Below are 23,948 nucleotides of genomic sequence, written 5' to 3'. Positions count from 1 at the left end.
ATTTATTTAAAAATTATTAAGATAATAAGCCTGGATGGACCGTGTTCCATTAAGCTAAGTGTTTTACTTTGTGCTTGTGGAACAAAATTCCATGTAATCAAATTACTTAAAGCCCCCTCAGTCACAGCTCGATGTAAACAACTTCCTGTAGAACAAAAACAGCTGTTCTGATCCAGGTCGATGATTATCAGGACAGCTGGATTACTGCAGGCTTAAAACAGCCAGAAGCATCACAGCCTGTTCCATCAAAACCAGTGTTTTGAAGTGAAGACCCTCTGTTATAGAAGAGTACACACACACACACCTTCCTCGCTGGCTGTTGGTGGAAAGAGTGAGATCACCAGGTGAGTCTCGGCCCGTACAGGTGGTGTTCGGTGTCAGAGGCCACGCTGCAACTTTAGAGCTTCAGTTCATCAGACGCACTGTTGTGAGTGGCGTGCACGTGTTTGTTGGCGGTGGACTGAACACGCTGCACTGTCTGGACATTTGACAGCGAGCCAATCAGCACACTGCAATAACTGCCCCTCCCCCTCCTCCATGTGCACAGGCTTCATTAGGTGAGCAGGAAGTGGGACTGGATGGAGGAGCTTTTTAAAAGAGAACGTGACTGGAAACTGAAGTCTCGGGTTTAGGGTTTGCGGTCCCGCCGTCACTTCCTGCTCTGATGATCGTGTCCAACGTCCACGGCTGCAGATCAGATCTCACCTGTGAATATTTTACAGGAGGATTCATCAGGCGACAGAGGCAGCTGAGAAATGCATTTATTTAAATTCAAGTAGATTTTATCAGAGACGGGACAGTGAACCGAAAACTCCGACATCAGGCCTCACATACAGATGCAAAAAACTGCTAATAATAATAATAATAATAATAATGCTTTAGGGGCATTTTAAAGACATCCTGTGGGGCTGTGCCAAACTTGCAGTTCCTCTGATGTCCAGCAGGGGCTCCAGCAGCGAGTCAGTCTCATAGACTCCCATGTTAAAACTTTACTGCAGTTATTATCATTCAAGAATCAACCGTAATTATAAATTCACTGAATCCATTCTGGCTTGTTTCTTTTCTGAGGTTAAACCTGCACCTAAAATATTTACTGTGATGTCTGATTTCAGTTTTAATCAGTTTTTAATTTGTTTATTGATTTATGATAATCTGATGCTGTAAAAACCTCCAGCCCTGTGCAAACGTCACAGTTTCCTTTCTGCGCTTCTTTAAAGGCTCTGTGTTTGTGCACTGGTGATGGGTGGCTCTTCGTCTGCAGTGAATGAGCTGATTAAGAGTCTGAGTCCTCGCCGGCCTGCCAGGAGTACTGTTACAGATCAGGTGACTCCTCGGGGCTGAGCTGGGACGTGGGTGAAGGAGGCGCCGTCTCTCGGAGCGTTTAAAAGAAGGTTGAGGGCTCGGCGTCCGATCCATCTGCTGAGCCAACAGCAAACAGGAGCGATGAGAAGTTCGGACGCAGCCGTGCACAGACAGCACGATCGGTTTGATTTAAAGAGGAGCAGGAAGTCCGGGCGCCAGGGTCTGCCTATCAGCGAGGAGACGAGTCAGACTCTGGAGATTAGTGTCCGGCGGATCAACAGATCATCTTCTAACCTTCACACCATGAGCAGGTTAAACACGGGTCAGTGGTCATCACAGATGGGCCAGTCTGAGCTGAAACAAGCTGCTAACATCCCTCTGCCGCCCATCAGGGGCTCCAGACCCAGCAGAGAAGTCCCTGCAGCTCCGCCTGCCATCAGAAATACGATCCTTCATGTGTTTGTGGCAAAGCGGGGGAAACCAATCCAACAGTCAGACAGACTCAGCGAAATCCACAGCAGACCAGCACTCGCTGAGCGGCTGGAACAGCAGAAGAAGAGCGATGACATCACTGGTGTGGACAGTGGCTGTACGACAACGATGCCGGTCATAGTTAAAGATGACGGCGGCGCCTGTGAGGAGCGGCGACGGCAGAGAGAGTTCTGCTCCGATGACTCAGCTGCTGAAACATTATCTGAGGACTCAGAGGTCAGAGGTCACGCAGAGACACTGGAGGAGGACGATGGCGGTGATGACGAGTACTACAGCGAGCAGAGGATCACAGAGTGGATCCTCCAGGTCAACTCGAGCCTCTTCTCTACAGGAAACACTCAGAGAGGCGCCGAGCCTGCAGAGGAGCGCGATGTGGCCACCATAAAGATCATCTACAGCGGAGACTGAACTCCCAGCTCAGCCTCCTCCTCCTTTCACAGGACGCTCACAACCAGGGAGGAGCCCGAGGTCCTCGAGGAGCAACGCTGGCAAAAATAACAGAAAACGTTTCAGCAAATAGAACAGCTGTAATCTGGGACACTGGTAATACCAGCTCCAATTCACTTTGATTCAAATAATTTCATGTATATAAACAAATAACTGTGTAATTACATGAGTAATTTAAACTTGGTACTGTGGCCCACCTGCAGTACCATCGCAGCCCACCGGGGGACACAGTGCATTAATTTAAATAAAATGTAATCAACCTGGACGAGTGTCAGCAGATCCTTTCAGATCCCACCGAGGCTTCGCTCCGACCGATGTTCTTCATCAGAAACAGAGCTTTTGATTGGTCAGTGACGTCCTGGGCTGAACGTTTCTCTGTAGCTTCTGCACAGGTTAAATTCCCACAATCCTGTTCTGTGCGAAACCAGAGAGCAGGAGCATAAATCCTGCATACATGGGGCATAAATCAGTTCTATTAAATATTATTTATGTAGCGTTAAATGAACATCAGCTTTTATTCACGGAGGCTCAAACGAGAGACTAACCCAGCTCGGTCATTCTCACCGGATCGTCTCGATGGGCGGGGTTAGTGCTGATGACTCAAACTGCGATCTTGTCCTAATCCCAACAATACGAAGTTAAAAAGACCGAAGTTAAGTAGCAGATAAAAAATAACTGTCCGTTATCTACGTTCACTTATCCTAACATCAGCCTGTTTCACCTGGCTGAGTTCACCCAGGGTCTAACCTGTACGTTCAAGGGGCGGGGCTAGCAGCATCTGACCAATCAGAAACATGGATAAATGTGCTCTCAGCAGAGCGGCTGATTTCACAAAGGAGGACTGGTGTGTGTGTAAACACTGCTGTATTAATAAAGTTTAGCCTGTTTGAAGCCGACTGTGTGACAGAACAGACTGATTAATATCACAGCTCTGTCTCTACGATCGAGTGTTTCATTAATGTGTTAAAGACGGTCTTAGCTTTTATCCTCTGAGCTGCAGACTCGGTGGAGTTTAACGCTGAGAGGAAAGAATAAAACCTCTTTAAATGCTGACAGAACAAAAAACTGCTGAACAGCTCAGAGGGAGTGTGACGCTAATTTCCAGAGATCTGATTGGTCAGTTATTTCATACCTGCTGATCTGTAATCTAGAAACTTCCCTACTCCTGGGCAACATCAGTTGCTATGGTGATAAACCCTAATAAGAAGGATCCACCTTCACAGTACAGGAAACCCAGAGCTAATCCTGGAAAAGGAGAAATCCTGCCTAATAGTGCAGACCTTAGGGGGACATTATGACTCCGCCCCTCCGGCCTGACGTGGATGCTGTGGGTTTGTAAAGGAGGACAAAACAGAAACAGATAACTTATTTTTAGAACCGGGGGTCTGACGGTGCACACTCAGAGGACAGCTTCCTGCTCCGTCCCGACTCTAACGCCACCAAGGTTTCCAGAATAAACTTCCGTTGTACTTCAGTCACACCTGAGAGCAGCAACTGAGACCGTAAACTCATCAGGAAGGTGTTCACGGAGCTCAGGTGAGCTGGACGCTCATTTCTGTTACACTTCTATCCAATCAGGCCTCAGAGAGGTCGCCCCCTGCTGGATGTTAGACAGAGCGCAGGTTGAGTTTGGCACCTGAGTTTGTTTAAAGCTGCTCTGTGATTGGAGGAGATGGTGAGGTCAATGTCACGGCTCCACTCAGAGGTCATCCAGCTGCAGCTCTGGCGGTACCGGGTCACCTGATCGTATCGGTAGTTGGAGAGGATTCAGAATGCACGCGCATGCACACACCGGTCCTCCTCCAGAGGTGCAGCACCCCCTCCCCCTCCACCCCCCAGCCTCTGTATGCGCCGTCACAGTGCAGACAGAGGTTGTAAACATGGCGGCGGACGGGATGGTGCTCACCAACCACGACCATCAGACCCGCGTGGGGATCCTCACAGGTAAGGACACCGTGTCATCACATGCGCTAAAACGCCTCTGGGCAGCGTACCTGTGCGCCGTTTTGTGCCCGGCTGCCTGCGCAAGTCGGTGTCACGATACGGGCTGTCTCCGCTGCAGAGCGGGCTAACGTTAGCCGAATGCTAACCGGGTTCCCCGAGAGCCGCGCGGCTGCTGGCTCACAGGTGCGCGTTTTGCGCTAAAGAGCGGGATTAACGTGTTTGTGTGTGACTGCGGATTAACGTGTGAGCACCGGCTGCACCTGTCAGCGAAACTGCGGCGCTCAGAGGTGTTTTATTCGCCGTGAAGCGGCCAGGAGTAGGGAGAAAGGCCGGGGAGCTCTTTCAAAATGCGAGACGAGCTGTGCGTGCTGCAGTGTCTACCAGAAGCCGTGCTTTTATTTTGGAGGTAACCCCGCGGTGTTCCGGTGTTAGTGGCTAGCTTGCAGGTGATATTTTGAGCAGTGTGCCGTTACGGAGCCGACATGAGCTGCATTATTCATGTCCCTCTGCGGGTCTGACGAGGGCCTCGGCTCACGGTGGGCTTTTTTAAGATAACGGGACCTCGCGGCTGTTTAACGGCCGGTGTTTCACCCCGTTAGTGTCCGTTTAACGCAGTAATGAGCGTTTTTCCTCCTCACGCCGTTTAGTTCAACATTAAACATGAACGCGCAGCGCGGCACCGAAGCTGTAGCTGATGTTCGCACCGGAGTCGTGCCCGCGGGAGGACTGGGACCAGTGAACCCAGTAACACTGGACATGGACAGGGATGCTTAGCTAACTGAGGATAGCATGGGCAGTCCACTGTGCGCCCAGCAGGGGGCGCTGTGGGAGGGTCCGCAGTGATTTCCACACAAAAACACGCTAGTTCCCACAAATCCAGAATCAGTACTGTGAACTGAAACAAATCAACTGTAATGATCAATATTTTATTCGCTGTGACGCTGATTTTTGCCCATAGCATTTGGCTAACATGTGCTGATTGGTGAGTTTTAGAATAGGAGGTCCTCTCGATGGCGTTCTTTTCCAGGTGATACCTCCTGTAGGTGTTAGCATCGTAGTTACGTGGTTGAAGTGTTTGAAGGTGACGCTAACTGCTGCTGGCTTTATGCCCCAAATCAAAATGGAGGATGTATTAAAGTGGCTTGTGGTGCTCATAGAAAAGTACTTTACTGCATTAAAAATCCGTTAATGTCTAAAAATACAACTGTATGTATTGTTTCAATCCTTTCTAGTAAAAACATGCTAAAGATTTCCATGAGAAAAATGTTTATGCCACGAAATGTACATTTTTGTTCTTCAGCTCCATCGAGCTCCATTCATCCAGGATGAGCTTGAGAGTGCCCTCTGTGGAGCAGGAAGAGAACAGCTGCTCTTTCATCCACCGTTCTTGCAGTTCCTCGTTCGTGACTTTAACGAGCAGAGAGAACAAAGTTTGAACACACCAAATAACACAGACAACCAGAGCACGATACTGCATCGTACACCATCTGTCTGTCGTAAGGTTTTACGTGTCAGGACATCAGAAAAAATTTGGTGTTAAAAATAAGAAAATACGACCTCAGATGAACAACACGTTGTACATCACACAGTAATTATTTAACAAAAAGACCAAATCCAGAAGTGGTGTAGCTCCTTCAGCAGCAGTAACCTGCAGTGATCGGTCTGCGCCATCACTGTGGACGAGCTTTGGTCATTGAGGTCTGCAGCATTCGTTCATGCACAGCTCTCTCAGCTCTGCAGCAGCTCCGTTCTTTCCTTTTTCAGCCGTTCTGTTGGATCTTTGTCCTGCTGATGACCCAGTTTGGTCCCAGCTTTATCTGTGGGACATCTGCACTCTGGTCTCGTCTCAGAGCACATCGTTCCTGTTCAGTTCCTTTGAGCACTGCACGCTCTGATCTTGTGGTGAATTTGCTGCATCCACTGCTGGGAGAATGTGGATCCACCCTGTTCTCTCCTATAGAAGCAGCGAGGGTCGAGGTCTCACACAGTTTCTGTATTTTGACCTATTTTCCCGTAAATGAATTCTGACTAAGTTTAATATGTCACGTTGTTTTTTTTAAGGTTGTATTTAAATCATTTTAAACTAGCTAAGGACCAGATTTTAAACTAGGTTACTTTCCTACTTTCTTTTGACTGTGACTGTTTCTGCTAATATTCGTAGGCGAGCACTGATCAAACGTTTCCCAGTCCGGATGCTTACTCCTTGTATTTGAGTTCCTGACGTAAAATAAAGTAATAAAGGACGAGAGGAGCATGATAAGTAAAATAAAAAAAACCTATGTTTTGGCGTTACTCTTCTCGTTTACTGTTGCTCGTCAGATTGGAGCTGAGTGTGAGAGTCTTTCCTGCTGTTATGTACACAAACGGTTTCAAACCTGCGAAGCAAACCACTGAAATCATATTGAAAGCCAGACTGAGCTGTGAATCAGGTGAGGATACTCAGAGTCCAGGAATCAGAAAACAGCAGGAGGAAATTAACCAAACAGCTGAAGTCGACTGACGTTGTCCCCCTTTGAAGTCCAAAGTCTGGATGAGGAAGATCAGGGCTTCCTGTCATGTGACGTGCGAACTCTCGGTCTATTCCTCGTTCCTTAGATGCGCTGCTCTTTGCTATTTCATTGTTTGTCTTGATCTGTTAACTCTGGACTTACAGTGGCACTGAGCACGCCTGCAGGACGGCGTTCTTCTACAAGCTTCGTGGTTGTGAGCGAGGGTTTTTTGAATCTGCCGAGGTCTTCCCTGCCAGCTCCTCAGAGTTATCGGACCGCCGTTTCCTCCATCTTCCTCTGCAGCACTTCACCCTGAGCGGGTCCTTGAAGGTCCGTCCTTCAGCTCTGATGACACGGCCGCAACATTTCAGTCAGTAGATCTTCACATGGAGCTCTTCAGCTGTCCCTCAGACTTCATTGTGGTTGTTGTTGGTCATGTGATCAGTGTAGGAGGTCTTTCCTGTGGCCGTGGTTTTGTTTGGACGCTCTGCTGGAGATGACAAGGACCTGCAGGTCTTGTTTTGTCCTGCTGCTCTCAAACTCTGCAGTTGTTCAGTCTTGTTGGCACAGCGTTACCAGGCGTCCTTTGAATTTGTTGTTTCTGTCACTCTCATTTGTAAGTGCCATTTATTCTTTGTGATCATTACTCTCTGACTTCCCCTCAGAAATAAAGATTTTGTTCACACGGATGACGCTAACAACGACCTGTTCTGCTCACTTCCTGCCTCACATGTTTAAGCTTGCTGCGAGAGATTTCACTTGTCGCGTTTGAATAGTAAGCTAATGAGTGATAAGACGATGTCAGAGGAATTGGTGCGCAATTAATCGTCACTCACCAATCAGTGCTGCTGCTCTCTGCACACCGTTCGCGCAATTGCAAAATGAAAGTGAAAGCAAAAAACAAGCGCAAATTCAAACGCGATTTCAATATGTCACATATTGACAGTGGCTCATCGATGCCAATGACATAATTACTCAACTACATTGGCGAAAGAATGCAAAAGCATAGACATATATTTTCCTTCCTATGATAGCCCGACGGGCAGGGCTGAGTTAGATTTTGGTAGCCCGACTGGAAAAATCGCTAGCCCCGGGACGTCGGGCTAGCGATTTTGCGAGCCCTGCTTTGTGGCACAACCTATCCCAGAATTCATAGCGCAGCTCAGCCAACTCCAGTTTCCAACAATGGCGGCAGCTAGTTAGTTTTAATATTACTCTTATTATTCTTTCTGGGTCACAAAATAAACGTTTAAGATATTTTCAGGCGAGAATGTAGCTGTATAAACTTCAAATATCTGCTCGGTTTATCAAGACACCACATATTTGTAAAAATGCTCCGACGTTTTCGGAGACGTCTGTTACCCACCAGCTCGATAGCGAGCCGGGGGCAAGGCTCACTAGAGCTGGCGAGAACGGCACACTCCCGGGAAATCGTTTTCAGACCCACCGCCGTCTTTCGCTACTCAGGTTAAACGTGATATATAAGTCACTTAGATAACCTGAAAATGTTATTGTTTGGCTTGTTTCAGTGTTTTATTTGTTCCTGAGTAAATCTGTTTGGCTGAGATTAGATTAAGTAAAACTTTATTAATTCCCGGGTGGGAACACTTAAATCCTTTGATTTTTTTGTAAAATCGACAGTGCCCCTTATAATCCCGTGTGCCTTATGTATGAATTCTGGTTGTGTTTAGTGACCTCGAAACGACTTTATGTACACGGCGCTCGAAAATCTGTCAAAGTATGACGTACTGTGCTTCAACATAATATTACCGTATTGTGTGTGTATGACCTCTTTTTAAGTTTTGTGGATGTTATACATGGTTATGCTGAGGATATGTCGGCCAGTTTCCACTGGAAATGCCTTTTGGTTAAACTGTCAGCGAGGAATTTGCACTGTTACATTTTTATATAACTTTAATGCACATAAAAAACAGCTGCTTGTTTAAGTGAAAATACATTGATGGGATTTTTTTGCACTAATAAAGTTGTGGAGTTGTAAAGCATTTTGTCTAGTGTCAATTGAATCGTCAGTTATATCGTTATCGCAAATTTTCAAATGTATATCGTGATAAATATTTTTGGTCATATCGCCCTGCCCTAGCTGCTGGTGCAATAAGCTGTACGTTTTACGTCCAATGGATGATGATCTGATTAGTCGACTAATCGCAAAAATAATCGGTGACTAGTTGACTGTCAAAATAATTGTTTGTGGCAGCCCTAGTTCTCAGTCATCCAGGTGATCGTAGTCTAAGGAGCTTGGGAAAAAAAGCGTCTGGACTTCTTTAAGTAGCTTGAAGACGTTTCACCTCTCATCCGAGAAGCTTCTTCAGAACTGAAGAAACAACTTAAAGAAGTACAGACGCTTTTCTTTCCAATATCCTTGGACCTTTGTTCTGATTAGCTGCCTCTCACAAACAGAGGGTTCAACCAAGAGGTAGGCGGGGCTTCCACAGCTGAGATGAGCATACAAGGGCGTCCCCTATTTGTGACATCATGCAGGTCCAGCTTGATAGTTCAGAGCAGCCTTAGCTTTGGGCTCACACTCTGAGCTCAGTGTTAGAAACCTGCAGCACTGGAACACGAGACATGTGACAGGAAGTGAGGAGGAGGTGTGTGTGTGTGTGTGTGTGTGTGTGTGTGTGTGTGTGTGTGTGTGTGTGTGTGTGTGTGTGTGTGTGTGTGTGTGTGTGTGTGAGAAACCGTGCTGAGCTGTTCTTCCTCTGCAGTGAGCGACAGCTGCTTCAAGAACCTGGCTGAGGACCGCAGCGGCGTGAACCTGAAGGACCTGGTCCACGACCCCTCACTGTGAGTCCTCATCAGCAGATCTGCAGCATGCACGTACACACACGAGCAGCATGACAGTAACTGTCATTGTGTCACTTCCTGCAGACTAGGAGGAGTCATCGCGGCCTACAAGATCGTTCCAGATGAGATCGACGAGATCAAGGTAATCCCAAAAACAGGAGTCCGTTTTTAATATCTCTGTTTGTGCCACTAAAGGGAAACGATTGAACGCTTTTTCAAAGACGTTTGTCTGTCAGTGGGCGGGGTCTACGTGTAAGTGAGGTCGTCCGCAGCTCTCGTCCAGTCAGACGGTGGTAAACTGGTTTAAACCCACTGAGCATCATAAATACACGTTAAGGATTTGGATTGAAACAAATTAGAAATCAGTAAAAATTCTGAGTTGTGATTATTTCTAATCGTGTACTGACGTCTGCTCCACACGCACGAGCAACATGGCCTCTGTCTTTATGCATCACTGTGTCCACGTGATCGCCACCGCCGGCATTTCAGACTGACACGTTTCTGTTTCTCTGATTCTGTGGCCGTGATTGCGGCTGCTCGGCGTTGGTGGTTTTATTTTGGCGGTGACGAGCTGTGTGTGTTTGCAGGAAACTCTGCTGGAGTGGTGCGACGAACAGGAGCTGAACCTCATCCTCACGACCGGAGGGACCGGCTTTGCTCCGAGAGATGTTACTCCTGAGGTACAGGAGGTTCAGAGGTGCGGCTCGACGGCAGACCGCCGTGTTCTAACTCGCTGTGGTTTGTCGTTTTCTAGGCCACCAGGGAGGTGATCGAGCGAGAGGCTCCGGGAATGGCTCTGGCCATGCTGATGGGATCTCTCAACGTCACGCCACTGGGCATGCTGTCCAGGTGAGCGCTCTCACTGCTCATTGACCAGCCACTGTAACGTGGCGTGCGTTTATCTTTGTAAATTCACATCTGGATCTGGAATGTTTTGGGAAACTGTCTGAATTTAATGCGGCAGCACGTCTGCCCACCGAGCTTTAACCCTCTGAGGTGATCAGCAGGTGTGTCAGAGGATGATGTCACCGCTGTACTCGGGTCAGTTATGGAGCTCCGTGAGGTTCGTTCACCGTCTGCTTGGATAAGAAGCAGACTGTGGCAGATGTTCCTCCTGAACCTCCAGATGTGCTCCTGCATTAATGGTGCCCTCACAGTTAGTCCTGTCACGTGACCATCTTGAACTCTCGGCCTCTCTGGGAGGATCTTCTTACAGCCAATCACGTCTCTGATTCACCTGGTTAGGTGCTGTCAGTCACATTGAACGTGTCACTTCCTGTTTCTTCTGTTACACACTGGATTCTGATGAACGGTGCAGTTTAAGTTTGACACAGTGTGGAAACGTTTGTTTTCTAACCTGCTCTGTGTGCCGTGTCCTCTCCTCTGCAGGCCTGTTTGTGGTATTCGTGGCAAAACTCTGATCATCAACCTTCCAGGAAGCAAGAAAGGCTCTCAGGTACGAGTCTGACTTTACTCTGCTCAGTCTGCACCGTGTGGATCTTTGCACTGAACTCGCCGGGTATGTCGTAAGACGTGACGATCCAGTCAGGTGGAGCTCAGCGTTTGTGTTATTTACCGTTAAAGTAGGAAGAGTTGAACTGCGTCGTTACAAAACTACAGATGTTGGATTACAGACCTCTGTGGGTGTCTCCAACCTTCTCCCTGACCAGCTCAGTCTGAGTGCGTTCAAGCAACGTCCTGAAATGTCGAGCAGCTTTTAAAAGTATAAGAGTCTGAAAATATAAAGTTTGAGTGTCTAAGCCACCAAACGTGTGTGATCCACAGCTCAGAGTAACGCAGGCTGAGTCAGGAGGACGGCGTGTCTGAGCTCAGACTCTGTGTGCACCAGTGAAACCAGTACACCTGTCACACATCACTGCAGTCCAGTTCACATGCATCTGTAAAGTGTGGGAGCTCATGGACTTCTGTGTCCCTAATGCCCACTCGCTCCGTGTTGCCGGCAGTGAGTCAGACTGTTTACAGACAGGATTTGTAGGCGGAGCCAGGTGTCTCACCTTTGTGCTCTCGAGATCTGGTGGTTCTGTTCAGGTGGCCTCCAGCTCACACAGGAGCGGTTTGCGGCGGGGATGAGAAAGCCAAAAAATGGCGGAGTGCCACCCTGAGTCTATAAAACTCAGAATGGCTGAAAGGAGCAACTCGCCCTTCAGTGGCTGGCCTCTCCCGTACAGATGGAGGGAGGAGTTCAGACTTTTGATATGTGCTCAGAGTAGAGCTGCTGCTCCTCCACATCGAAGTTCAGAGGGTTGGACGTCTGACCAGGACGCCTCCTGGACGGCCTCTGGCTGAGGAGGCGTGGGGCAGACCCAGGACAGGCTTGGGAATGACTTGGATGAGCTGGAGGAGGTGGCTGGGTTTGGGATGGGGGAGTCTGGGCTTCTGTGCTTGGACTACTCCGCGCGACTACTGTTCGTGTAAACGATCCACTGTGCGTGCAGCGTCTGCTGTGAGAGTTTGACGCCATGACGACAACGACGATGATGATAATGAAACTTTGATTTTTCAGGAGTGTTTTCAGTTCATTCTGCCCGCTCTGCCTCATGCCATCGACCTGCTGCGCGAGGCCACGGTCCGGGTGAAATCCACGCACGCCGCCCTGGAGCAGCTGCCCTCCCCCTCCCCTCTGCAGGCCAACACGTACGCCAACACACACACCAACACACACACCATGGAGCGCGGGACCCAGTGTGAGGAGGAGGATGACGAAGAGGAGGACCGGAGGAGAGGTCGGCACGCGCACAACCACCACCATCATCACCACCACCACCAGCACGGCTCCTCCCACATCACTGCAGCCGCCATCGCTGCCAAGGTAAGCGGTGCGCAGGCCGCACGTAGAGCGGCGGCAGTGCTGGAAGCTGCCAGATGAAAGTTTAATGATCAGTGTGGGGAAAGTGGGTCACTGCAGCAGCTACTGTACAGACGCATGCAGCGGCTGCTGCAGGACGCACAGAAATTACCGGGAAGCGAGCGCTCCGCGGGCAGGACGGAAGACAGGAGGCCCGCCTCCCAGTAGCGGAATGACATTTAGAAAACACTTCCTCCTCAGGGTCAGGCGGGTCATTACAGGCTCTGCCCACGGGGCATTGCAGGTTCTTATAACTGTAGAAGAAATGAGCACCAAGGAAACTCATTTTTCAATCCGTCGTCACGTTTAGATCCACCGGTCACGTGACATAGCATCACGTGACCTGTGTCGGACGCTGTCAAGAAGTTTCGATCAAACTGGTCATTATGGCTCCTTTATAAAAGGAATAACTTGTCAGGTTTTAACACTGAAGTCTTGTTTTTTTTAGAGAGGAGACGACAGGAAGTGATGACGTGAGGACAGTTTTGGTTCATCGATACACGTGTAAACATTTAAACTCGAGTGTCTGTGAAGGTTTAAACTCGAGCATGACCTCCATCGTGTTAGGGTTTACCCGATGCAGGGATGTCCGGTGTGGACTAACTGTTGGCTTTAGTGTTGGTAGTTTGTAGCGTTCCTCTTAAAGCCACACCCCCACAGTGACCGCGAACAGCTCCTGTCGTATCAGTTAATTTACAGAACGAATCCGTGTGTGTGAGCCCAGGTTTGAGCTGTGACGTGTGGAATGTTTCACTTCATCCCATCATGTCCTTCACCTGTGTGTGTGTGTGTGTGTGTGTGTGTGTGTGTGTGTGTGTGTGTGTGTGTGTGTGTGTGTGTGTCCATCAGATGAGCCATGCTGTGCTCATGGCTAAAGGGAGTCCCTACCTGCCTGGCCACACCCCTGTCCCTCCCACTCATTTCACCTGCTCCTCTGCCCATGACCATCAGGTGAGACTCCACACATGCACCTGTCCTCTCCTCTCATTGGTCAGTTCATTGTGTCAGTCACCATTCTTCATCAGCTCCTGCCTGAACTAGCTTGAAGATTATCTGATGCCGCCTTTTTTTTAAGGTGGACCTACTATGAGTTCCCTTTTCAGTTCAACCTATGATAATAATGCTGGTAGTAAAAACAAATCAGAAAGTATTCAGAGTATGAAAGTAAAACTTTGCATGACTTCATTAAATATAGTAAAGTTATAAAAAGAACAGCTGATTGTGAGGGGGTCAGGGGTTATGGAGTAAGTGTTCGGCTTTGCAGCTTTAGGTTCCAATAAAACAACTGAAGGAAATCATTGGACTAGCATTGTGTGTGTGTGTGTGTGTGTGTGTGTGTGTGTGTGTGTGTGTGTGTAGATCCCGGACTCGATCATTTCTCGAGGTGTTCAGGTGCTTCCACGAGATTCGGCCTCTTTAAGCTCCACCCCCTCCGAGTCACCCCGGGCGACACAGGCAACTTCCCGCCTTTCCACCGCTTCGTGCCCGACACCCAAGGTACAAACAAACCTTCACACATGCACACAGACAGCACCGCTAAGAGCTCGGCAACAAAAAACGCCATTCTGCATGAAACACCAGCTTTCCTGTTTGTGCTGTGTAACGGTCATAGAGCATGCCCAGTAGATGTACGCTGATTGCTGATCGAAACCCTTTATCAAACAATGACAAGCACTTCCTGCATGATGAGAGCTTTTAATTACTTTCTTTATTTCCTAACCTCCTCCGTTCACTTCATAGAACCAGAAAAATCACATTTGATTTCCTGGCATAAAAAGCTCCAGCTTCAGGGCCGAGCCAATTTATGGTGAATAACAAACTCGGTGTGTTCGATTTCATTGGAGCAGAAAAACGAGTATTCACAGTTAAACTTGGTTCACGTGCCATTTTTTTCAAATATCAAATACTTTCTTATTGCCAGTATCTGAACAGATTACCATGTAATTTAAAAACACGCTAAGAAAAGCTTCTTCCTGTTTGTCCCGTGGCGTTCCCTAAGGTGCTATCCTGGGTCCTCCATTATTCCTTATATACTTGTTTTCTTGTATATGTTTCCATTTTTTTTCGTTGTTGTTGTTGTTGTTGTTTTGTTTTTTTAATCACTAGTATTTGAACTGATTGTAAAATTATTAAATCAATTACATATTCCCCAGCTTTCTGGTCACCTCTAACATGTTATTTAAATGAGCGCCACTAACTAATGTTAGCTTAGAAATAATTACCAAACGAACATCTCTCAAATACAAACTGTTCACACAGGGTTTAGATAAAGACTCTAGACAGCGAGTTAAGGTTAGCCAGCTACATGCTAAGTTGACTATGAAGTAGTTTGTGTGTGTTAGCAGCTAAGTTTATATTAGCTACCATTAGCCAAAAACCTGCCAATGTAATGAATGAAAATCTGTCTAAAATGAAACCCTAAATACAAACTGATCTGGGAGCTGTATTGGTTATTTTCATGTTTCTTTGTCATTGAATATTACAAGCTAATCCTTACTAGATTCATGCACTGTAGCTAAGTCATAGCTTGTTGGCTAACTTTGTCTGAGCTATGCCTGAAATGAATTAAATGCTAGGTGGCTCATTTACCTGTTAAGTGAACCATTGTTATAATTTACATTTTATATAAAAATATGATTTTTGTCAAAAATTAAATGATGTAACCGTTTAAATAGATAGCAAACTAGCTTAGAGCGGGCTTGGTTAGCTAGCTGGCTGTAACTTAGCTTTACAGCTTGTAGCAGACATTTATAACATCCAGGTCAGGTGTAGTGTGTGTATGCTGCTCAGTCAGCTGTTGGACAAACATACATGACGTACAGACCATACAACAGAGAAACATGACAAAGTGGGACAGTCTGTGCATGACTCGGCATATTTTAGATGCTAACGTGTTCTGAGCAACAGATGGGTTTGTGAGGTTTTATGCCTCACCTTTTAATTTTAACTTGTGAAACAAACTTAACCTTCCCCCCCCCCCCCCCCCCCATGGTAACTATCGGTAACCATCATCACAGCATCATTAGACTGTTACAGATGAGTATCTTTAGGTCAGATTTGAATATCAGTGTCATTCCAGGTGTAAGCAGTGATCGTCCTGATTGAAGCTCTCGTTATGTGCATGAACTTTATTCAGGAAGTCTCGGGACGTGTGCTGTCTGTTGAATGGGAGTGAATGGGACTGTGATGGTTGGAAACACTCAGATCTATTGAAATGTCTTCAGTTGTGGTACATTTAAAAATAAATGACCTAAAAATGTAGCATCAAATTATGCTTAAATCATCTCTGCAAAGCAGCCAATCATCAACCTTGTGTACCTTTGCTTTGAGTAAGAAGACGCCGGCTTTCTGACCTCTGGTTTTAATTTGCTGTTAACATCAGCTAGGAGAGCAGAATTAAAGCTCTGGCTTATATCTGCTGTTTATTCAACGCTCAGACTGATCTGATGAGTAAAATTAACCCGACTCGCTCTCTCGGTGCTCCTGAAATGCTTGAATGTTGCATCCAGAGTCATTGTTTATGTTTCCACATCCTGTGAATGAGACGCATGAAAAGAAAATTATTCTTTAAGATGATTTCAATCAAAATAATCTGTTTTTCTGCAGGTTCAGTCACGATGTGGCAGCAATGAGAACATACTGAGAGCCAGTGAGTTCAGTATGTGTTTCGTTTACCTTTAAAGCTCGAAAAAAATAGTTTGCAGGTGTTTACAGGTGTGTGTGTGTGTGTGTGTGTGTGTGTGTGTGTGTGTGTGTGTGTACGCACTCATAGGCCACAGCGCAGTTGACATCAGTAAAGTGGCGCGTCGTCATCGCATGTCGCCGTTCCCGCTGACATCCATGGACAAAGCCTTCATCACTGTTCTCGAGATGACGCCTATTCTGGGAATTGAAGTCATTAACTACAGAGGTGAGTGTGTGTGTGTGTGTGTGTGTGTGTGCTGCTCTAACACAGGAGTATCGAGCCCTGCACGCCCACGTGTCCACTAACTGCTCCACCACAGAGCTGATGCTGCTGTGGTGATGGCATCTGATGGGAGAAGCATTTCAGCACCTGCACACGCTGTTTGAACCATGAATGTGTAAAATGTTGCTCCACCTGTTTGACTTACGGAGGTTTTGGACCTGAAAGTCGATCCAGGTTGACGTCAGTCTGATTGGCTTTTCCCCGCTGTCGGTCAGCTCGTCCGGTCAGGACCGTAGCCGCCCTCCTCCGTCGTTCCTCCACAGGCCACGAGAATCGCTCCTCCCGCAGAGTTCAGATTGTAGTGAAACAATGAATTTGTCCTGGATGAGCCTCTGAGAAAGTCTTCTCTCTCTGCAGATGGTTTGGGTCGAGTTCTCGCTCAGGACATCTATGCCAAAGACAACCTTCCTCCGTTCCCCGCCTCTGTTAAAGACGGCTACGCTGTGCGAGGTGAGACTGTGGGCACCGCCTCAAACATCTGCGTTGTTTTACCTTTTATCTGTTGAACTGAAAGCTCTAACCGACTCATGTTTAACTCGCAGCTGCCGATGGCCCGGGAGATCGCTTCATCATGGGGGAGTCGCAGGCTGGACAGCAGGTCGGCTCTCACACAGCAGCTTTGTGCATAACCATCATCTGTCAACCAGATTCTGTGGGAGACGCTGCTAACCTCAGCGTTATCTATGAGCGGGCTCATGGTACACACACCATGATCGGCACAGCACGAGCCATGCTCGGACCGTTTAAGTTCACGTATGTGCAGAATGTAGATCAGGATCAGATTGATGTACATCACCGAGTTCATATCAGCAGTGAAGGCAGACGAGGGTCTTTAGAGCCACACGCGTCACAGAGCAGGAAGTCCTGGGAGTCGACCTCTGCAGCCAAACGCTGGCGGAATAACAGCTGCAGTTCCTCTAATGTCCACTTGAGGCTCCAGAATTTAGAAAACTTGTCGTCTCCTCCTGATTACTGTGAATTTCAACCTTGACTAAAAGCCTTATTACCAGATGATGTCATCGCTCTGTAACCTGTGCTTCTTGTGTTTTCAGCCCACCCACACAGTGATGCCAGGTCAGGTGATGAGGGTGACGACCGGCGCTCCGATTCCCTGCGGAGCTGACGCCGTGGTCCAAGTAGAAGACACGGAGCTGCTGAGGGAGTCTGAGGATGTAAGAACACCAGGATGAAGGTCGATAGCGCTGTGTGTGTGCCTGCTGGCTTTACTTCCTGTTCGTCTGTTACAGGGCACCGAGGAGTTGGAGGTGAGGATCATGGTCCAAGCCCGGCCCGGGCAGGACATCAGGTAAGAGAGGAACGCTTCTCAGGTCGTGGATGTCAAACGGGTGAAGGAGCAGCGTAGACAATTTGGTGCTTTTGTGTCCACGCAGGCCGATCGGTCATGACATCAGGCGAGGGGAGTGCGTTCTGGCTAAAGGCACGCACATGGGCCCGTCTGAGATCGGCCTGCTCGCCACAGTGGGAGTGACCGAGGTCAGCGTGCACAAGTTCCCCGTGGTGGCCGTCATGTCCACCGGGAACGAGCTGCTGAACCCGGAGGATGACCTCCACCCGGGGAAGATCAGAGACTCCAACCGCTCCACTCTCCTCGCCACCATCCAGGAGCACGGATACCCGACCATCAACCTCGGCATCGTCGGAGACAAGTGAGCGCGTTTCCCCGCCTGTCGCTCCAGTCTGATCATTTCCTGTTCTGACATCCTAAAAAAGCTCCAGCCCCCACCCCCACCCCCCAGCACGGTGCAGTCAGGGTTTAATCTTTCATCCACCGTCTGAGGTCCACAGGTCCCTCAGTGGGAAATCTGAAATCTTCCACTCGAGTCCGACCTCAGTCTGTGTCCTGAACTTCCTGTGACACCCGTGTGTCCTCTCTCTGCAGCCCTGACGACCTGCTGTCAGCTCTGCACGAGGGAATCAGCCGTGCTGATGTCATCATCACCTCAGGGGGTGTGTCCATGGGAGAGAAGGTACAGTAACTTCAGTAACTTAACTAACTTCAGGCCACGCCCACCTGCTGAGAGTCTCAGCTGCAGTACCAACTGCACGTTCGCTCAGGAACTGGAGCAGGACTGGGCGGACTTCTTCGCCGCTGCTACAGGAGGTGTGTCTCTCTGTGGAGTGAGACCGCAGAAAGAGCTGAACGTGATGGCAGAGCTGACGATTTACCGTCTTTCATCAGCGCTGACCGCGAGCTGTCACTCCTACTCGAGCTGAGGGCCAACTGAGGCAGCAGGTGGGCGTGGCCTAAAGTATCTCAGTGTAAAGCTCACTGATGGAGTGACGCACTGAGCAGATGTTCTGATCATCAGTGTGCAGGAAACCTGACTGTGTGTGTGTCTGTGATCAGGACTACCTGAAACAGGTGCTGGATATCGACTTGCACGCGCAGATTCACTTTGGCCGAGTCTTCATGAAGCCAGGGTAAGACGGGAGCCGAGACTTCCTGCTTTAGTCCCAGAACTTAAGCACCACAGTCACACCTGTGTGAAATACCCGAGAGCTTAAAGCTTCAGGCGGCTGTTAATGAGCCTCACCTGTGGCTGCACTGTTAGTCTGTTCACTGAAGTCACAAATGTTTCTTCTGATAGCTGAAGGAGTTCCTCACTGCAGGTACTCGCAGTACTGCAGGTACACCTGACGGCTGATACCTCAGTCTCCGCCTCTGCTCACGCTGCTCTGTGTTTCTGTCCCTCAGTCTTCCCACTACCTTTGCCACAGTCGACATCGACGGGACACGAAAACTCATCTTCGCCCTGCCAGGTAACATAATAACCCTGCTGTGTAATTCACCTGCCTTTGAAGCGTCCTCGGGTCGTCCCCACAGACGCCTGTGATCAGAGTCACGATTCCTGATTGTGGATCCCAAAGCGAAGCAGGAAGCTTGAGAGCGTCCTGAGCCCAGACTTTAACCTCCTGGAAACCAGAAAGCTTCAGTGCAGGCTGAACGTCAGCAGCCTCCACAGAGACGGGCTGAGAATTAGCAGTTACTACATGTACTTAACAGTACATGATTGTACTGTGAAGTACATGAAGTAAGGAGGAAAAGAAATGAATCCAAATCAACAGATGACGCAGACACTCTTTCCATGTTTCGTATTCGTTGCAGGCAGATACGTGCATCTTAAAATAACTCCTCACAGTAAGCTCCATAAATGTTCCAGCAGCGCCTCATCAACACGAGTAACTCCAACCGTCACGTTTATGACATCATTCTGAGGCCGCTCGTAAACGCGCCACATCGTGTTATCGAGCTTCTGCACCATCATCACACGTGGTCTGTTTATTGTTTCCAAGGTAACCCAGTGTCCGCTGTGGTGACGTGTAACCTGTTTGTGATTCCTGCTCTGAGGAAGATGCAAGGCATTCTGGATCCTCGACCTACAATCATCAAAGCGAGGGTAACACACACACACACACTCTGAGGTCATGCTGTAACCCTGCCTGCAGGCGAAGGTGAACCGAGTGTTTGATGCATCACTCGGGTTACATAACACAGTTATTGTTGTAGTAACAATAATAGTAACAGCAGCGTTTGATGAAAGTCTGCTGATCCCACTGTTCTTCTCTTCAGCTCTCCTGTGACGTTAAGCTGGACCCCCGGCCTGAGTACCACCGCTGCATTCTCACCTGGCATCACCAGGAGCCGCTGCCCTGGGCTCAGAGCACAGGTGAGTGCACACACACACACGGAGATGGTGTGTATCGTCAGTCATTGGTGTCTAAGCGCTGCTTCCTGTTTCCTCCTCGCCGCGGTAAACTCTGGCCTCTTCTCGTCCACACGATTAACTTTATTGATCACATCATGGAACCGTCATAAAGATGTTGCACACGTTCATACAGCCGTTCAGCTTCGTCACTGCACTTGGCCCAAATGAGCCGTTACGCTTTCATCCTGTAGCGCCGCCCTCAGAGCTTTACATCAGCTCGTCCAATCAGGTTTGTCGACGGTGCTGAGCGGTTTGTCTGCTCTGAGTCCAGCTCACGGATACTCGCTCCAAAGTCTCTGAACCTCCCAACGAGGACTCATCTCCAACCGGCTTTCTTGGAGACGGAATCGACGTTTTCTCCTAAAGTCATCGTGCGTGTTCCCAGATACCCGAGGCTTCCGCAGAGCGCCCAGTGACGCGTCCGTCGCAGGCCCATCCATCACGCTGGCTCTGTGGTCGACATCAGTCAGCTGATTTATGTCAGAGGCGTCGTAAACGAGCCTCTTAAATGTTGTTCTAACCGCTGCCTCAGTCAGTGTCCTGTCAGTCATCTCACTTGGGTAACACGACTGACCACACCCCTCCTCCCTGCAGGTAACCAGGTGTCCAGCAGGCTGATGTCCATGCGCAGCGCCAACGGCCTGCTGATGCTGCCCCCTAAAACAGAGCAGTACGTGGAGCTGCACAAGGGAGAGGTCGTGGACGTCATGGTCATCGGACGGCTATGATGCAGGTACGGCGGCTCCACGGACGCACTGAGCACGTGCGAAGCGTGTGCTTTCTGTTAACACTTCTTTTTCTCTCCAGACTGAAACGTCACTCGCTACCGATTACCATGGCAACGCCAGGACTTCTTGTCTGCACAGGAAACAGCCGGGGTGGGGGGCGGGAAGTGGTGCATGTCTACCTGGTCGCCATTAGCTGTGATGTCATATGCAACAGCCAATCGGAGCCAGCGCAGGCTGAGTCCTCATTGGTCTGCTCTGAGGAGATCACTGTATTTCAAAGGAGAAAAAAAATGTGAAAAAATATACGAAATATGAGATTTATTCTGTAATATTATTATTATCCTGATGATAATGATTATTAATATTCTTAATTAATATTCTATTTATTATTATTATTATCATGGTTCTGACTGAATATCATCATCTTAGTAGTATTCATGCCCTCTTCTCTCCTCTTCATTTGCTTTGTGCGTTTTTCCCGGGTAGATTAGAGACATAGAGACCCTCCTCCTCCTTTTTCTACCCTTGCTCTGCTCTGGCGTCCTCTCTCCTGCTATAGAAACCTGTCGTTTCACTACGTCTCCTCCTGGATCACACAGACTCCAACATCAGCAAAACACGGCTGATGAAGACGTCCTCCGAGTGAACCTGCTCACGTTGTTTGTGCCACTGAATATTTTCTGCCAAACAACGAAAAAGAAAAAAGAACGAGCTGCAGGCGTCCTCTGGTGTTCCTTTTTTACCTTTCTGCAGATTCAACCCTCTCAAACATCTGGAGACATCTCAGCGAAGCCATGAAATCATCCTCGGTGGGTCAGCGGCTCGTCTTTGGGGCGCCGAGCGATTTCTCCGCTCCGATATAAACGCGATAAAGACGTCTCTGATCGCGGTCGTATCAAGGCTGCGCCACACTGGCGGTTCAGTCCAACCCTGCGTTCAAGTGGTGTTCGACCAGAGTGTGACGTTTATGTTAAGGAAGCTCCAGAACCTCTGGGCTCACCTGGAGTGACGGGCGCGATTACATGATTACTCCACATTTGCGTCTGGAGCTCTGGGTGTGGGATTTGTCCTTTCACTCGCTCTGATCAGGCTGTCCAATCGGGAGTCTTTATTCAGATTTTTACCCACGACCGCACGTGCAGGAACCGACCGATTTGGCGAGTTCGGAGAGCAGATGCGATTCCCGGTTTTCCCATCTGCTTGCATCACTTGAAGGCAGGGTGTCACATTCAGGTGCTTGTAACTACACCACGTGTATTTTTGCCATGACGGTGTTAAGGTGCTCGTTATGGTCGGTTCGAGGCTGTAAATCAAAACGTCATCTGACCGCCGTTCTCTCCGCGTACTGTATGAGCGTGCAGAAACCCTCCTTTGACAGTTCGCCCACTACAAACACAGAAGCATCCGAGCTGCTGGCCGTAGATCCTGCTGATAAATGTTTACCGGTTACAACAACCAGAAGCGTCCTGTAAGATCTGAGAGCCCCAACGCAAACCGCCCACTTCCTCTCATCCTTCCCGTTGAACCGGTTTTCCTGCAGCGCGGTGTGTGATGTGTAATCTAGAACCAGCTCATATTTACCCAAATTTCCCAAAGTCCATGTTGGTGGTAAAATGGGAACACGGTTCTTCCTGCTTTGACCCGTTTTCCACCGATGTGGTACCGGGGTGCTACTTCATCAGATGTTAACCAATAAAAAGTGCCACAAAACCACTGGCACCTCAAAATCGGCGGTCCCAAAGCGCCCATTTCCGTTTCTGATGCTTGGCGTTCCGGCCTGTGAGACAGAGTCTGGTTTGCTGCATCCACACCAACAGCTCTGCTTTGGAAATCAGGTGGACAACTCATCCTGTTACGACCTTTTTCCAACAACTCAGTGCCGCTGCCTCACCCAGACCCCGGTCCTTTCTGGGTTGTCCCGTAGTTGGATTCGTGGATCAATGGTGGGAGTGGGAACTGCACGAAATTTCTCTTCTTACTACAGACGTTACCCCGGCTTGTGCTACCTAATGTTCTGGCACTGCGTTTGTGGGAAAAAGGATCCGATTCTTCCTGTTGGGACTTCTTTTCCACTGGTGTGGTACTGCTGCTAAATCTAGAAGCAGGTTATTGACTTCCCAAACATCGTAGCCCACAGTTGGACTCAGAGAGGTTACCACTGATTGGCCGAGGCAGCTCACAGCGGTGCTTGGTTCTCAGCCTGTTCTGGGAGAGAACCCAGGCAGAACCAGCTCTGTAACTTCTTCCTGTGAGGCGCTTCACCTCCACTCTCAAAACCAACCAAGAGCCGGCACCACGTCAGTGGAAAACCTGAGTTAAATATGATCAACCAAACCCACAGGTCAAAGGTCAGGCGCTGCATTCAGGTCATACTGGAGTAACTGCTCTGTCTGATTTTAACGGTACCGACACGGCGTCCTGAAAGTAGCGTGGCTCGTTGTCCTGAGTTCCCCCCCCCCCTTCTTGTCACACCTACATGCCAATAAAAAAGGGGGCGTGTCTTTCTCTTTGGGCAGGTGTGATTCCAGGCGTGTGAGTGTGGTGCAGCACCTGGGCGGGGCTTCTGATCTGACTAAACGTGACGCTGATGCTCTGGTGCCAACACTATCTTTAAGTCCTCTGGCTTGGTTTCCAGAAACTTTCCAGTTACCTCAAATGCACCGTATGTATACAGCATATATGAGTGGCTCGTGCTGCGTCCGTGTCACATGGGAATGGCGTGATGATGTTTGGCTGTTCGTTCAAAGAAATTCCTAAAATAGTAAATAATGCTTGCCGTTCGGCAGCTCGCGTTTACGGCAGCTCACTTACGACACAAACGCAGCATCAGCGCGCGTCCTGCCGCCTGCCCAAGGAGGACCAATCAAACCCAGATAGATCCATCAGAGCGAGCAGAAGCAGGTTGTTGAGAAACTGCCTTTGTACCGAGTGATTCGTAACACTGGGCTGAACTCAGTGTCACACTGCACACACTATAAACTATGACCAGCACTTGTAATGAAGCAATGACACAGCATTCTACTACTACTGTATAAATATGATGAAGAGGATGTTTTTCTGTAATATTATTGAACCTGAAGATGAATTAATAAAAATAATCCTGATTATTCTGTAACTGCTGTTTGGCGCGCTCGCTTCATTCATAACAGCACTCATCTGAGAGCGTGTCACGCTGTCAGG

General features: G+C 48.6%; 2 protein-coding genes across 6 annotated transcripts; one reads left to right on the top strand and one right to left on the bottom strand.

Annotated features, from left to right (window-relative positions):
• Window positions 1–744: 744 nt before the first annotated feature.
• LOC146365325 (uncharacterized) lies at window positions 745–3,755 on the bottom strand. The gene is made up of 4 exons (XM_084913969.1): window positions 3,620–3,755; window positions 2,806–2,859; window positions 2,502–2,687; window positions 745–2,279 (listed from the first exon to the last, which is right to left on the bottom strand). Exons 1-3 carry the CDS (start codon window positions 3,751–3,753, stop codon window positions 2,513–2,515), a joined length of 363 nt encoding a protein of 120 aa, XP_084770095.1. The 5' UTR covers window positions 3,754–3,755; the 3' UTR covers window positions 745–2,279; window positions 2,502–2,512.
• A 161-nt stretch (window positions 3,756–3,916) lies between these two features.
• Window positions 3,917–23,883, top strand: gphna (gephyrin a). 5 transcript variants are annotated; one of them, XM_084913961.1, is made up of 24 exons: window positions 4,088–4,185; window positions 6,839–7,044; window positions 9,401–9,479; window positions 9,564–9,621; window positions 10,067–10,159; window positions 10,234–10,328; window positions 10,869–10,935; window positions 12,004–12,309; window positions 13,195–13,296; window positions 13,705–13,842; window positions 15,952–15,994; window positions 16,118–16,255; window positions 16,670–16,762; window positions 16,855–16,910; window positions 17,365–17,484; window positions 17,560–17,618; window positions 17,704–17,979; window positions 18,213–18,300; window positions 18,681–18,754; window positions 19,029–19,093; window positions 19,628–19,731; window positions 19,905–20,001; window positions 20,635–20,773; window positions 20,848–23,883. In XM_084913961.1, exons 1-23 carry the CDS (start codon window positions 4,088–4,090, stop codon window positions 20,766–20,768), a joined length of 2,589 nt encoding a protein of 862 aa, XP_084770087.1. In that variant the 3' UTR covers window positions 20,769–20,773; window positions 20,848–23,883. The 5 variants fall into 5 exon arrangements, with proteins under 5 accessions (XP_084770089.1, XP_084770091.1, XP_084770087.1 ...); XM_084913965.1 differs by lacking the exon at window positions 6,839–7,044 and having other exon boundaries at window positions 4,086–4,185; XM_084913962.1 differs by lacking the exon at window positions 13,195–13,296.
• Window positions 23,884–23,948: the final 65 nt, after the last annotated feature.

This window comes from Perissodus microlepis, chromosome 19 (genome assembly GCF_051167445.1).
Source record: "Perissodus microlepis isolate ML-2025 ecotype Zambia chromosome 19, ASM5116744v1, whole genome shotgun sequence".
In the NCBI taxonomy this organism is placed as follows: Eukaryota; Metazoa; Chordata; class Actinopteri; order Cichliformes; family Cichlidae; genus Perissodus; species Perissodus microlepis.
The sequence above is the reverse complement of the archived record's forward strand: the minus strand, read 5'-3'. Positions and strand labels throughout refer to the sequence as shown.